The 14,975-nt window shown below is 46.4% G+C and overlaps 1 protein-coding gene and 1 long non-coding RNA gene across 2 annotated transcripts; one reads left to right on the forward strand and one right to left on the reverse strand.

The window, feature by feature from the left end:
- Window positions 1–1,076: 1,076 nt before the first annotated feature.
- LOC138434566 (liprin-alpha-1-like) lies at window positions 1,077–10,406 on the reverse strand. Its single transcript, XM_069579381.1, has 4 exons — window positions 10,291–10,406; window positions 6,688–6,768; window positions 6,371–6,578; window positions 1,077–1,789 (listed from the first exon to the last, which is right to left on the reverse strand). The coding sequence occupies exons 1-4, from the start codon at window positions 10,404–10,406 to the stop codon at window positions 1,703–1,705; spliced, it is 492 nt and encodes a 163-aa protein (XP_069435482.1). The 3' UTR covers window positions 1,077–1,702.
- Window positions 10,407–10,614: 208 nt separating this feature from the next.
- Window positions 10,615–13,624, forward strand: LOC138433259 (uncharacterized). The gene is made up of 2 exons (XR_011254221.1): window positions 10,615–11,642; window positions 12,926–13,624. It is a non-coding gene; the product is annotated as an uncharacterized lncRNA (long non-coding RNA).
- Window positions 13,625–14,975: the final 1,351 nt, after the last annotated feature.

Genomic DNA, 14,975 nt, shown 5'->3' on the forward strand with positions numbered 1-14,975 from the left:
ATTTTTTAGTTAATAACAAACTGCTATTTTCCACTCAATTAAACTGAATGTGTTTTAATGATAGGAAGGTTATCAAACTAATTTATTGATGAAAAGCTGTATGCCTCACAGAGGTATAAAAAACTACCCAGTAAAGTCAGAATGTAAACAGTGGGAAACAAGCGTTCATGTTTCCTGATACTAGAATTCCTGATACTAGAACACTTTGCCCAGCGGTAAAGAGGCAACTGGCTCCAAATGAACTCTGGGTGAAGCAGAAGCCTGAGAACCATGTTTGGGGACCTGTCAGGGAAAGCATTGTATGAAATGACTCTGACTTCTTTGCTCTTGGCAAATCTTGCATGCACAGAACCACTGAATGGCATGCACTGATTCTAGCCCAAAGTTTGTAAAGGTGAAAGTCACAAGCTGTACTTGGCCGACAAGTATGCTTTGTTTATTTTGGACATTATTGACTGCCTTTTAAGATATTTTAGGACTTCTCTGGCGGACCAGTGGTTAAGACTCCATGCTTCCAATGCAGGCTATATGTTCAATCCCTAATCAGGGGACTAAGTTCCCATATGTCACATGGCATGGCCAAAAAATATATAGATAGATAGATTACCAACTTCTCTTGAAAATGTTGAAAGTCTAGCAACACTAGGTTTATATTTTTGCATGGCCACATTGCCTAGAGCTGAGTGGTTATTTTATTCCTGTCTGCTGTGATCCCCACTGTTGGTTACTGATTGCCTGACACTAGTTGAATTTCATTTGAGTGTTATCAATGTGTGTTGTATTGTGCTAAATCAATTCCTGGTCTAAGAGAATGTTGTTGGTTGCCTACTCAGCATCCACTTCCCCTCTCTCACCTGAGTAGAACACAACCAGGACTTTATTCATATGATTATTTATATCCAGTTAGACCCCTTCATTCCATATGTCTTGAAGGAAGCTGACTTCACTTCCCTCTTCAAGGATTGTCTTAATTCAAATAGTAAGTCCCATTCCCAAACCCAAAGTTCTACTCTTAACAGTGGATAGTTTAATTGGGCTGAATTGCTTGGAATAATAGGACTGAAGCAGTTTACTTATCTTCTGAATTTATTGTGAGGCCTGAAACTGTTGGAGCTTTCTTGTTACCAGGCTTGATAATGAAATCAACACAGAGATAGGAAAACTAGAAGAATCTCAGGGATGTTGCTCCAACTGAGTAAATGTTAAAATATCTAATTAGCTTTATTGAGTAATTCATGAATTGGGCAGCATCCTGTTTAGCAAGTAGAGGGGAGCTCCAAAAGGCTATAGAAAGAGATTTTTAAAGGTAAGATCAGGAAGTCAAAGACAAAGATTATTTCAAACTTAGGTAGCCTGTCCATAGTGGATGAAGGGATCTTTGTGCCAGTTTACTTCATCTTCCTTTCAAGGATGAAAGGTTTACCTCATTGGTGCTGACCGCAAAATTCACACTGACCAGTTAGAATTACCTTCTTGGAGAAGATTGTGACTGCCATAAGGTCAAGTATTAAGTCTTCCTTTTAGCACAAGTAACTCCACTTTGGGCCTCTAATTCTTTTTTTTTAACAGGGAAATGGTGCCAGGTCAACTCAAGACACCCCTATTCCACCCACACTTCAGAGTGCTGGAGAAGATATTGAGAAGATAGAAGACCTTTATAGAACCTTTTAATTCTTACCATGTAGATAACCAGATTCTCCAGCTATTGGTGAGATCTATCTTTCCCAAGAGCTCCAGTCATCTGACACCTTCCCAATAGCTTGTTCTGATTCAGAGAGGTGGCTTCACCCTAGAGAAAATGGAATAGATGAAAGGGAAGATGGCCAAGACCTCTTTCATTGACCACATTTCCAGTTTCTGATCATCTACTACACGTTCACAAGCTACCAGCCCACAATCGTAATCAAGAGAAAAAAAGAATAACCCTGGAAAAATAAGTTTGGCCCTCACTACTAAATGGCAGAACGTTTGCTGGGCTATAAGAATTTTTTTTGTGGGGGAAGCTTCCTTGGTGGCTCACGTGGTAAAGAATCTGCCTGCAATGCAGAACAGGGTTCGATCCCTGGGTCTGGAAGATCCCTTGGAGAAGGGAATGGCTACCCACTCCATTATTCTTGCCTGGAGAATTCTGTGGACAGAGGAGCCTGGCAGGCTACAGTCCATAGAATCACAAAGAATCAGACTCGACTGAAGCCAATTTAGCATGCACAAGGATATTTACTATTTTATACCTTTGAAAGCTCTTGTATTTGATTGCTTGTATCAACATTGTAATTTAAGTAATAATCCTTTTTAAAAAGGAGTAGAGGGACTTCCCTGCTGGTCCAGTGGTTAAGACCTTCCGATGCAAGGGGTGCAGGTTCAATCCCTGGCCAGGGAGCTAGGATCCCATATGCCTTGCGGCCGGAAAACTAAAACATAAAACAGAAACAATATACTAACAAATTCAATAAAGACTTTAAAAATGGTCCACATCAAAAAAATATTAAAAAAAAAAAAAAAAGAAGGAGTAGAGTCCTAAAGATTTCAAGTGATTTTTTCCAAGTTACTTAATGGCTATTTCTCCAAGGACCCGTCTTCAGGCTAGTTGCCAGTCTTGGTTAAATATATGGTTCTGCCACCAGGTGGCAGCAGGCAATGTGCTTTTCACCTCCAGTTTGTCAAAAGTGTTGAAGAGTACAATATTAACTCTTTGGCCATGTCTTAACTCTTTCCTAGTGGCTCAGACGGTAAAGTGTCTGTCTGCAATGCAGGAGACCCGGGTTCGATCCCTGGGTTGGGAAGATCCCCTGGAGAAGGAAATGGCAACCCACTCCAGTATTCTTGCCTGGAAAATCCCATGGACCATGGAGCCTGGTAGGCTACCATCCATGGGGTTGCAAAGAGTCGGACACGACTGAGTGACTTCACTTTAACTCTTAAAAACCTGAACAACTAAGTAGCAGAGGCTTAATGCTTTCATAGAGGATAAAATTAAGATATTTTGGATTTTTGTTTACCACCTTGTCTGTGCTTGCTGCCGAAGAAGGCAATGGCAGCCCACTCCAGTACTCTTGTCTGGAAGATCCCATGGGCGGAGGAGCCTGGTAGGCTGCAGTCCATGGGGTCGCTAAGAGTCAGACACGACTGACCGACTTCACTTTCACTTTTCATTGTCATGCATTGGAGAAGGAAATGGGAACCCACTCCAGTGTTCTTGCCTGGAGAATCCTACGGACGGCAGAGCCTCATGGGCTGCCATCTACGGGGTCACACAGAGTTGGACACGACTGAAGCAATGCAGCAGCAGCAGCTGTGCTTGCTGCAGATGTTCAGTAAGATTTTTGTTGTATCTCCATGCATTCCAGTATTCCGTGTACTCTGGATTGGGTTATCTGTATACTAAACATGATTCTAGAAGTCCCTTATCCTATTTTTAGACTAGTTGTATTCTATCCAGCATAACATCACTTGTTAAACAGAAACACAGATTCCATGGCATCTGCTTTATACTTGGTGAAATCTTAGAATCTTTGGGGGAAAGCTCTCTAGAAATGCAAGTTCTTACTTTTTAAATTAGGCCCCGCCTCTAAGCATGTTTGAGGACCACTGCTTTAAGTGATGATATCCGGCTCTGCCTGAGAGAGCTCTTCAGAAGCCAGCCCTCTCTTGTCCTCTCCCTCCCCTACCTTATCATCATTCACCATGGCTGCAGCCATCTCCTCCACACTCTGCCTCCTCCTCTCCAGATCACCTGGCCAACTATGCCACACCAGGCCTAGCCCTCTTTGTGAATTCTGGGGACCATGATCTTGGCTCAATCCAGCGAGGCAGAGTCAGGCCTCTCATCCTCAGAGAGTGAGGATAGGGAGTCCCAGCAGGATCTATGGAAGCATAAGAGCTGATATGTGGTCACAGGTTGTCAGAAAACTCCACTTCTTCTCAAAAGTTATGTTCTATGTTACAGTCAGAAAAATTGTCTTTTTATACCGTGTGGCATTCTATGGTTCAGTTCAGTTCAGTTCAGTCGCTCAGTTGTGTCCGACTCTTTGCGACCCCGTGAATCGCAGCATGCCAGGCCTCCCTGTCCATCACCATCTCCCAGAGTTCACTCAAACTCACGACCATCGAGTCAGTGATGCCATCCAGCCATCTCATCCTCTGTCGTCCTCTTCTCCTGCCCCCAATCCCTCCCAGTATCAGAGTCTTTTCCAATGATAGAACTGAACATCTTCCCACTAAAAACTCTTTAAAAACATCTATAGAAACATCTATTTCAAGCCAAGGGCCAAAATCACACTGAATAGTGATGTGTTACAAGTGGTCTTATTAAAGTCAGGGACAAGTCAAGGATGCTGTGATCACCTCTATTAATTATCAATGCTCTGAAAGTTCTAGAATGTGCTATCAGACAAGAAAATTCCATAATAATTGTGGTTGCTGAAAGAGGGAAATAAAATAGCCACTGATTAAAGATGATATGATGGCTACCTGAAAAACCCGAAAGTAGCAGCTGAAACATAGTGATAAATCGAACAGCTCAGTCAGGGAGTGAGATGCTAACAACTCTCCAGAGTTACTGTTGGCAAAAGAATCAGTGTAACTGCTGGAAACTGCAGTGAGGAAAGGATGCAATCCAAAAGAGCAAGGTGGTGGGGGAATAGAAATACCCTATGATTAAACTTAAGAGGAATAAAATACCAATCTGCACAAAAACATAAAGTTCTACTGAGGAACAAAGGATGGAAGGAAGGGATCGGGGGAGGGAGGGAGGAAGCTTGTATAAATGGATGGATGGATGGATAAATGAGTGGATGGATGGATGGGTGGTTGGATAGATGGATGGATTGATAGATGGAGGATGGATGGATGGGTGGATAAATGGATTAGTGAGTAGATAGATGGATGGACAGATGACTGGCTGACTGGATGAACAGGTGGATGGATGGATAGATGAATTAGTGAGTGGATGGGTGGGTGGATGGATGAATTAGTGAGTGGATGGGTGGGTGGTTGGATGAATTGGTGAGTGGACTGATGGATGAACAGATGGATGGATGGATGGGTGGATAACGGAGGATGGAATGAATAAAGCAGATGTTTACACTCCAATTCTAGAAACATATTCTACGAAATTGAGTAGGAGCTGGGTAATGATTGCTTTCTCCAGAACAGTGGCAAGTGTTTGGAAACGGCCTAAGTGCTCATCAGGGAGGGGTGAGGTACAGTCTGTGGACACCCCACAAGGAACAGCCCTCCCCCTCCTTCCTGCCACCTTCCCCGTCCCCAGGAGCTCATCAAGGGTTCTGCCGATGCCCCGCCCCCAACCCCATCCTCATGGGGTGGGGTGGGGTGGGGTTGGGGGTGGGATGCTGCTTGAGTTCACCACCCATTAAACTTAACTCATAAAATGCTCCCTTTACTGAGGTACTTTAATTAAAACCTCCGGGGAACCCTCAGCACCTTCATTTCTAAAAAGGTGGCTCTAGTGAACCCTCTGGGGCACAGAGAGCAGAGCAGATAACACTGAGAACAAGTGCATCAGTGAGGGGTGAGTTGACCACCCTCACGCTCACACTTAGAAACAAGGAAGACAAACGGACGAGAAAGCCTTCACGCTTTTTGTGTGAAATAACCATGAGCCTGAGTCAGGCTCCACCTGCTCCTCAGGGCAGGTACATCTGGGAGGTCACGTCTCCTCCCCAGGGTTCCTCTCCAGAGTGGACACACCGAGCGTGGGGACTGAGCTGTGTCCTGAGTCTGCACTCGAGAAGTGAGGAGCTGGCCGGCCCTGATCTCCTGGCAACAATCCACATTTCCACCAGATGCGTTTTAATTTTTCCACCTGGGAGGACCCTCTTACAGGACTTTCAAGGTCTTCCCACGTGGAGGAAACTTGGATGAGCACGATACGACTTGGTGTGACCTTGCGGATGTACGGACTCTTAAAACCCTGGGAGCCCAGGGTCTACAGCTCCCGAAAAGGAAACTGCCGAAGAAGACAGGCCGGACGAGGCAAATAAGGGAAAAACAATGCAGCCTGGGGGCTAAGCCTTTTCTCTTTCACTTTCTTGACATTTATATTTACATTTCTTTTAATACATTTTCAAAAACTTCCTTTTTTTTTTTTTACAATTTTCACATTTTCAAAAGTCCCTTTTTTATGTTTTCAAAAACTCCCATTTCTCTATTAATGTCACTGCAGCCCAGCTGTTACAAAAATAATCTGTCTGAAGTATTCAATCATCTATCTTTTAACAACACTACTGCTGCAAATGAAAAGCTGTCATGGTTTTGAATGCTAGAACTTTAAGCTGGATGTCTGTATAGAGAACCCCGGAAGCAACACAAACCGGGCGCGAACTCTCCCTAGGGAAGGAGGGAGGCATACCCTTCTGGACTGGGCGGAGCGGCCAGTCAGGGACATGCTCTTCTGGATCGCCAGCCGCAGCTTCAGCCGGTGCAGCGGGTTGCTGATGCCGATCTCACGCTGGATCTCCGTGTCTAACAGGGCGACAGGGTGGACATGATGGCGCCGCCCTTCGCCGCTTCTTGGCTTGGCAAGCAGCCACCTACCAGGCCGGGATCCCGACCCAGAGCTGGGGACGGGAGACAGGAGGCAGGAGGTTATGCGTGGCTGTGGAGGGAGTGACACACCCAGCCCAGGAAGGGGGTGCAGGTGCGGGTGGGGGTGGGGCGCCTACACACCTCCAGCCAGACCACAACAGTTGGCCCGGCCCACTGTGCGAAGGCAAGCCTTGTCTCCCGGCTTCCTCCAGCAACTCATGCCTACAAGTAACGAAACATTCAAAATTCAAGAATCACTAGTACACACTGGTATAAAACTAGTTAACCTAAGTATTTATTCTCTTTATAAATTTGAAAAGTGAAATAGTATGTATCTCACCATTTTCCTTTAATCTTCTAAACCATCTACTTAATGAGAGTTCAGACATATTACAAAGAACACCTGAGTCATGAAATGCTGAATGAGTCCCCGCAATTCCTTATAGAATCACCTTCTTCCCGATGAAAGAGTTATTGCCAACCTTAAAGGATTCAGAAGTCTGCACATCCAAGGGAGGAGGGTAGTCAAGGAAAAACATCCACTCTTCCCTTTCTAAACAGTGAGGACAGATACACAGAAGAGGAAACCACACCGAGATCTGAGCAGAGGAATCTGTCCCTGAGAGAGCTTCAGGAATGCACACCGTTTCACAATAGACACACAAAGAGCAACACAGACTTTCAACACAGAATGCTATAACAGCAAGCAAGGAGAGGGCTGGATGGGGGCTGTTTCTATCCTACACTGCTGTTCAGCTAACTAGCTATGTGCTAAATTAAGATACTGGTTATTCTTTTTTGACTAAGCCGCTGTGTGGCTTGCAGGACCCTAGTTCTCCAATCAGGAATCAAACCCCAGACCTCCTGCAGTGGAAGTGCAGAGTGCTAGCTACTGGACTGCTAGGGAATTCCCTAAAGATACACAGTGGCTTTTCAATACACTCAAATAGCATCAGACTTTACTTAAGACAGTAAGTCTATGTATGGTTAAAGCTCAAAATGCTTCACATCAACTTTCAAGTAACTGTTCCTTTAAGTCAACCTTAGGTTTCCTAGAATAGTAAATATAATCTACAGCCAGACATCTTGGAAAGTGAAGTCAAGTGGGCCTTAGAAAGCATCACTAGGAACAAAGCTAGTGGAGCTGATGGAATTCCAGTTCAGCTGTTTCAAATCCTGAAAGATGATGCTGTGAAAGTGCTGCACTCAATATGCCAGCAAATTTGGAAAACTCAGCAGTGGCCACAGGACTGGAAAAGGTCAGTTTTCATTCCAATTCCAAAGAAAGGCAATGCCAAAGAATGCTCAAACTACCGCACAACTGCACTCATCTCACATGCTAGTAAAGTAATGCTCAAAATTCTCCAAGCCAGGCTTCAGCAATACGTGAACCATGAACTTCCTGATGTTCAAGCTGGTTTTAGAAAAGGCAGAGGAACCAGAGATCAAATTGCCAACATCCGCTGGATCATGGAAAAAGCAAGAGAGTTCCAGAAAAACATCTATTTCTGCTTTATTGACTATGCCAAAGCCTGTGACTGTGTGGATCACAACAAAATGTGGAAAATTCTTCAAGAGATGGGAATACCAGACCACCTAACCTGCCTCTTGAGATATCTGTATGCAGGCCAGGAAGCAACAGTTAGAACTGGACATGGAACAACAGACTCGTTCCAAATAGGAAAAGGAGTACATCAAGGCTGTATATTGTCACCCTGCTTATTTAACTTCTATGCAGAGTCCATCATGAGAAATGCTGGACTGGAAGAAACACAAGCTGGAATCAAGATTGCCGGGAGAAATAGCAATAACCTCAGATATGCAGATGACACCACCCTTATGGCAGAAAGTGAAGAGGAGCTAAAAAGCCTCTTGATGAAAGTGAAAGAGGAGAGTGAAAAAGTTGGCTTAAAGCTCAACATTCAGAAAACGAAGATCATGGCATCCGGTCCCATCACTTCATGGGAAATAGATGGGGAAACAGTGGAAACAGTGTCAGACTTTATTTTTTTGGGCTCCAAAATCACTGCAGATGGTGACTGCAGCCATGAAATTAAAAGACACTTACTCCTTGGAAGAAAAGTTATGACCAACCTAGATAGCATATTCAAAAGCAGAGACATTACTTTGCCGACTAAGGTCCGTCTAGTCAAGGCTATGGTTTTTCCTGTGGTCATGTATGGATGTGAGAGTTGGACTGTGAAGAAGGCTGAGCACCGAAGAATTGATGCTTTTGAACTGTGGTGTTGGAGAAGACTCTTGAGAGTCCCTTGGACTGCAAGGAGATCCAACCAGTCCATTCTGAAGGAGATCAGCCCTCAGATTTCTTTGGAAGGAATGATGCTAAAGCTGAAACTCCAGTACTTTGGCCACCTCATGCGAAGAGTTGACTCATTGGAAAAGACTGATGCTGGGAGGGATTGGGGGCAGGAGGAGAAGGGGACGACCGAGGATGAGATGGCTGGATGGCATCACGGACTCGATGGACGTGAGTCTGAGTGAACTCCGGGAAATGGTGATGGACAGGGAGGCCTGGCATGCTGCGATTCATGGGGTCGCAAAGAGTCGGACATGACTGAGCAACTGAACTGAACTGAACTGAGGAATAATTATACCAGAAAACACAACATGTATCTTAATAGCTCAAAAAGTGAAAGTGAATTCTCTCAGTCGTGTGCAACTTTTTGCGACCCCATGGACTGTAGCCTAGCAGGCTCCTCCGTCCATGGAATTTTCCAGGCAAGAGTACTAGAGTGGGTTACCATTTCCTTCTTCAGGGGATCTTGGATCTCCCAGGGATCAAACCCAGAAATCCCACATTGCTGGCAGACGCTTTACCGTCTGAGCTACCAGGGAAGCCCCTTAATAGCTCAAGGAGAGTTTTTTAAAAAAGGCAAACTTTTTAAATTCCCATATCCCAGGGGAACGAGCATGTACCACATGCCTGGAGTTTGCATCCCAACCACAACCACCATCCAGAAGCAAATGGAAGAATCGCTTGGCTTCTGCTGGGGTTTATTTCCTTCCTCGGCTATAAGATATCGCATCACTCTGCTGTCACCGGCTCACTTTCAGCTGAAACCTCTCTTTACAGAGACAGCTTCAGAAACGAGCCTGGGGGGCTGCCTGCTCTGCTGCGATGACCCTGCTTGGCCCGCCCCGCAGGGCTACTTAGCTAGGACTGCCTCTGCCCCCTCGAGGATCAAATTTGAGTCCCCAAGTGCAATTCGTTAAAACACTTGCTTAGCGAAGTAAACTGATGTGGCATGCTTCCCCGCCTTAAAATTAGAGTCACAGGAGAAAGACATTCGGAAATACAGTGAATTCTATGGGGAACAGACACGCCCAAGAGAAAGACACACCATCTGTGGATGACCACGGGCACTTTAAAGCAGGACATGAGCACCACGGTCAAGCTGTCTTTCCTAACAAGATGGCTGTGTGAGCTTCTTCCCATCAAATGCTACACATGTGACACCACCGAGACAACAGGTGTGGCCTTGTTTTCTGAGACTGACCGTCCGCACAGCCCAGCACCTCCTACAAGGGTTCGCTGGGCTCCCCTTCACCAACACCATGCCCTACTCCTGCAGCGCTGCTCAGCTCAGAGCCTGGAGCTGGGGACGAGCCCCACGGGGAGGCTTCAGGACACACACAGCTCAGCAAACCTGCTGACTCAGCTTCCCCTGCGAGCTGGCACATGACAGTGTCCACCAAGGGGAAGGGGAAAGACAGCATTTAGACCAGGAGGTACATGATGCCCGAGGGGAGTCCCCGCAAGCCCAGGACACTGCGATGACCAACAGGGACGCGGATGGTCCCAGCGGCCTCGGCCTCCACTCCTCACGGAGCACGTCCATGGTGAGCCCGCAGTGCTCTCCCTGGGTTTCCACAGAACGTGAAAATCTGAGATTCACCAACCCTCAAAAATTCTCTGAAAGTGGATGCATTGGCTGCATAAATTTAGCAAGTAAAAGAATACCTTTGAGACAAATTGGGGCTTAATAGAAAGAAAATAGTTTTGAGAAACAAACTGATTCTCACAACTATGATGCCATAAATGTTAAACTATATTCAAGTGATATTTTTTCTGGAATACTAAAATATTTTTTCACGTTTTATAGGTAAGGCATTTTCCTTGTAGTCAATGTTGTCTCTGGTTGACAGAGCTGAGATTACCCACTGTGGTCAGAAAGAAAATCCTCGTACTTTGAATTGTTCTCTATGAAGCCACCAGAACATCCTGGAATTTGCCACATGTAGCAACAGAGCAAAGAACAACCCATTTGTGCACGCGCGCACACACACACACACACACAGAGTTATATGTCCACCTTAACACCAGATCCAGAGAAACCTGCCTACCAGAACACACACACACACACACACACACACACACACACATATCCCTAAACACAGGCACTGAATCCACTGGGATTCCTTTATAATCATCCTTCCATCACTTTCAAGACAAGAGGCACAGGGCTCCTGAAACTGACAATGAGGCGAGCAGGCTCCTTACTTGCGGGCGTCCCTCATGTCCTCGTGGCTGGCCATGCACAGCACCCCGTCTGCAGCCGGTCCAGTCGAAGGGACCACAGAGAGGTGGGGCTCGAGGTTTCACATTTGATGGTGGTCTTGTCATCTCGTACCTCTTCCCGTAAAGCTGGCAGCTGAGGGAATGAGGTAAGTGTAAAACTGGGTAACAATAGACTGTGTCAAGTATGTGAATCTGGAGCTCTGTGAATAGCTGAGTAGCTGTGGAGTAGCTGTCCCCATGTCGGCATTTCTGTCATTGAATGTGCCCTTGATGCTCTAGTGTGACTGCCCCGTCCCCGCCAGGTGGCAGGGACCCCCACGTGGCAGCCCCCAGGCTCACTCTCTCCAGCTCATCCACCCTCTAGAAGTTTCCCCAGACCCTCAGTAGGAGTGGGCGCTGCAGGTGTGTGTGTGTCCTCGTGCCCCGTGTGATGTTGCACGACTAACCGCAGTCTGTGCTTGCACTCTTCCTCCCGCACTCGTGGGACCAGGCAGCATGGTGGGGACGCAGAGGCTGGATTCTGCTACAGTCAGGACTTACTCCTGTTGAGCTTCGGGTGAGTACAGGCGGGCCTGGTCCTTCAGGGGCATGGAGGCCACTCCCTAGGAGTGGAGGGTCAGCAGGTTTCTGAAGGTCGCGCCTGGGAGAGCCCTCAGCAGCAGCGAACATGACCTTGGCGCCCAGCTGCCGCCTGAGTGGTCAGAGCGCGACCTGAGTCTCCCTCGCGTCCGTGCGCATGGGTGTCCCTCCCACAGCAGCAGTGTTGCCGGCCATGCCCTGTGTGCACATTCTTGGAAGGAACAGGGCCCAGAGCATCAGGGTTCACGATGCTCCCCTGCCCTGGGCCTCTCCATCTGGAGGCCAGTGTTTAACACAGAAGTGCACCGGCATCTGGGGGTCGGCCACCGCTGAAGGGCCACCCTCCCTTGAAGGTGCTGCTCTTGGTGGTCCTCTGGTGGGTCCAGCCTGGGAGCCCAGCCCTGCTTGAGCCGCTCTGAGAGCAGGAGGCTGTTTGCTCTGTCCTGTTCATGTCTCAGCTAAAAAGCTGGATTGGGTTTTTTAAGTTTTACCAGCAGCTTTTAGTTATATATCAGAATAAAGTCAGCCACAGAGTTCTCTCCTTGATCTGCTTGGTCCTTCACATTTCTCTGCATTCTCAAAGCAGCTGAAGCCCAGAATGGGGTGGGGAGGGGGGTGTGTCTGGAGGGGAGGGGCTCAGGCACCAGCCGCTGTCCCAGGACTGACTCGTCTGTGTGTTTGTTTATCCACACTACTTCTGCAGGTGATTATACAGCGTCCAGAATACGATAAAGACTACATTTTGAACTTAATGCAATCTTTAATCTGTTAATACTTGTTATATGGACCCTAAGATATTTTATTACAGAGTTTTTAATTAGTGAAAAATTCATGAATACCATAGAGAAAATATTTTAAACTTTAATGTTTCTTATATTTATGTAAACTTATGACTTCATTTATATACTTACTTTTTCTTGTATATCCAGGTTATGAATATGCTTTCAGATCAGTTCATGTTCTGATACCTGATTTTAGTCTTTCAAATGAATGTACTGTAATACTTGTCTGTATAAATCCTATGAACAAATATAGGACTTTTGTAAATGATGCATTTATTCTAATTATTCTTGTTTAATTTTTAAATGTTAAACCATGAGAGAAGGGGTTTTACTGCAATTGTAAAATCATCATTTAACGGTGTGTATTATCCTTCCAGAATGTAACCAAGCTCTCCAACAATCACTCTGAAATGAGCGAACTTAATTTCAACCAATTGTTGTATTTTAATGACTGACCTAAACTGTACTTTTTTTCTAGGAAGAAATGCTTTTTGTCTGCAGCATGAAGCGATTTAAAAGTACTGGGTGTTCAATGTGAGCTTCTAATGAAATTTGGGCTGAAAGGATGACTAGAAGATGACTATTAAAATCTGTCCTGTAACCTAGTCTCTGGACCTGGATCCCTCCTCTCCAGTGAGACTCTTCGAGGACCAATCGCGATGCCCTGCACCCGCTGCGGAGCCATCGAGCTGGACAGTGAGGGCGCCACATCCCCAACAGACAGACAGCATAGTGCAGCTCTGACAAAGGCCTTATTTTTCTGATGTAAATCATCTTTTTACATCTGTTTGTAAACATGTTTAAAGAATGGACCTAGGCATACATTTTTAGATTTTGATGACATAGCCATTTTGGATAGTATAAGCAGCAAATGTAACTTTTACTTTTTCAGCAGCACATTAAAAAAGCCAGCAAGAGATGCGTTCAGATCATGGTGCCTTATTATGCAGCTGATATCTTGGTAGACAGAGACGGCATGTCTCTTTACATGTGCGTTCTGCCTTTAATTTCCTTGTACAATTCATTGTTATCATTCTGTTTTTCTATTAATCTTTTGTGAACTTCCTGAATATGTGACAAAGTATGTACAGTCTACTTTTGAACTATTTTTATTACAGTATTATTTACTGCTTTCTTTCAACAAAGTACTGAAGCAAAATTTCCCACTGCCAATAAAGAGTGCCAAGGGTAAGCTGTACTCTCAATGAGAACAGAACAGAGCTGGTAATGGGAGCCCGTTTCATCACACGGACATTCTGTTAAGAGAAACGGATGGATACAATGGAAAGGCTAGAAGGCAGAAGTATAGGGGTCCCCAAAGGATGACCGACCTCGTATTCATGTCCTTGGCTATGGAGACAAGAGGCTCCATCACTTCAGCACCTGCGGGGACAAGGCCCCTCTGCTGCTGAGGCGTGGGCAGTGGGCCAAGGGTGGGAACAAAGTGCAGGTGTCGAGGCTCACCGTGGACCCCAGGGCGGGGTGGCCGAGGGCAGCCCTGATGCGGACCCGAATGATGTACTAGGGAGTGTGCGTGTGCATGCTTGTGTGTGGGAGCTTTTTATGTTGTTTTGGTCAACAGTCTTTATTATTCATATATCCATAGAAACAAGAATGTAGCAGGGGATTCAAGAGGGAGGGGACACACGTACACCTATGGCTAATTCATGTTGATGTATGGCAGAAATCAAACCGATATTGCACAGCAATTATGCTTCAGAAAAAAAGAACATAGCAAGGTGGTCAGGAAAGTATGAAAAAAACATTTCTCATATTTATAATCACAACTCTGTGTATATCTGGCAGCACACTGCCCACCATCATCAGACCTTCCCACCAGCATCAGATGTTTAACCCCCAGCATCAGGCCCTAGTCGAGCATCAGGACCTCCCCCAGCATCAGACCCTAGTCCAGCATCAGAGGTTCCCACCCCAGTATCAGGGCCCTCTACCAGCATCAGACCCTCCCCTAGCATCAAGGCCATTCTCCAGCATCAGACCCTCCTCCAGCATCACACCCTCCCCCAGCATCAGGCCTTAGTCCAGCATCAGGACCACCCCTAGCATCAGGCCCTAGTCCAGCATCAGATGTTCCCCCCCAGATTCAGGCCCTCCTCCAGCATCAGACCCTCACCCAGCAAAGGGCCTTAGTCCAGAACCAGACCTTCCCCAACCATCAGACCCTAGTTCGCCATCAGGCCCTCCTCCAGCATCAGGCCCTAGTCCAGCATCAGGCACTCCCCCAGCATCAGGTCCTCCCCCAACATCAGGCCCTAGTCCAGCATCAGGCCCTCCCCCAGCATCAGGCCCTAGTCCAGCAACAGGTACTCCCCCAGCATCAGGCCCTCCCCCAGCATCAGGCCCTCCCCAGCATCAGGCGTGGCAGCCCCACTGTCTGACGCTCCTGAGCACACTTAGGCAGCCCCAGAGCAGCAGGACAATAGCTCTTGCAGGATGTGCATCTTTAGGAATCACCTGCGGAGCAGCAGCAGCTGGGGTCTATTTCAGGCCAAGGAGAGGCAAACAAG

Source organism: Ovis canadensis, chromosome 2 (genome assembly GCF_042477335.2).
Source record: "Ovis canadensis isolate MfBH-ARS-UI-01 breed Bighorn chromosome 2, ARS-UI_OviCan_v2, whole genome shotgun sequence".
NCBI classification, from domain to species: Eukaryota; Metazoa; Chordata; class Mammalia; order Artiodactyla; family Bovidae; genus Ovis; species Ovis canadensis.

Coding starts and splice junctions, on each gene's coding strand:
- LOC138434566 (XM_069579381.1), bottom strand. CDS start 10,406: ATGGACGTGCTCCGTGAGGAGTGGAGGCCGAGGCCGCTGGGACCATCC. Junction 6,769..10,290: donor CGGGCATCATGTACCTCCTG/GTCTAAATGCTG, acceptor CGTTACTTGTAG/GCATGAGTTGCTGGAGGAAG. Junction 6,579..6,687: donor CTGTTGTGGTCTGGCTGGAG/GTGTGTAGGCGC, acceptor TCCCGTCCCCAG/CTCTGGGTCGGGATCCCGGC.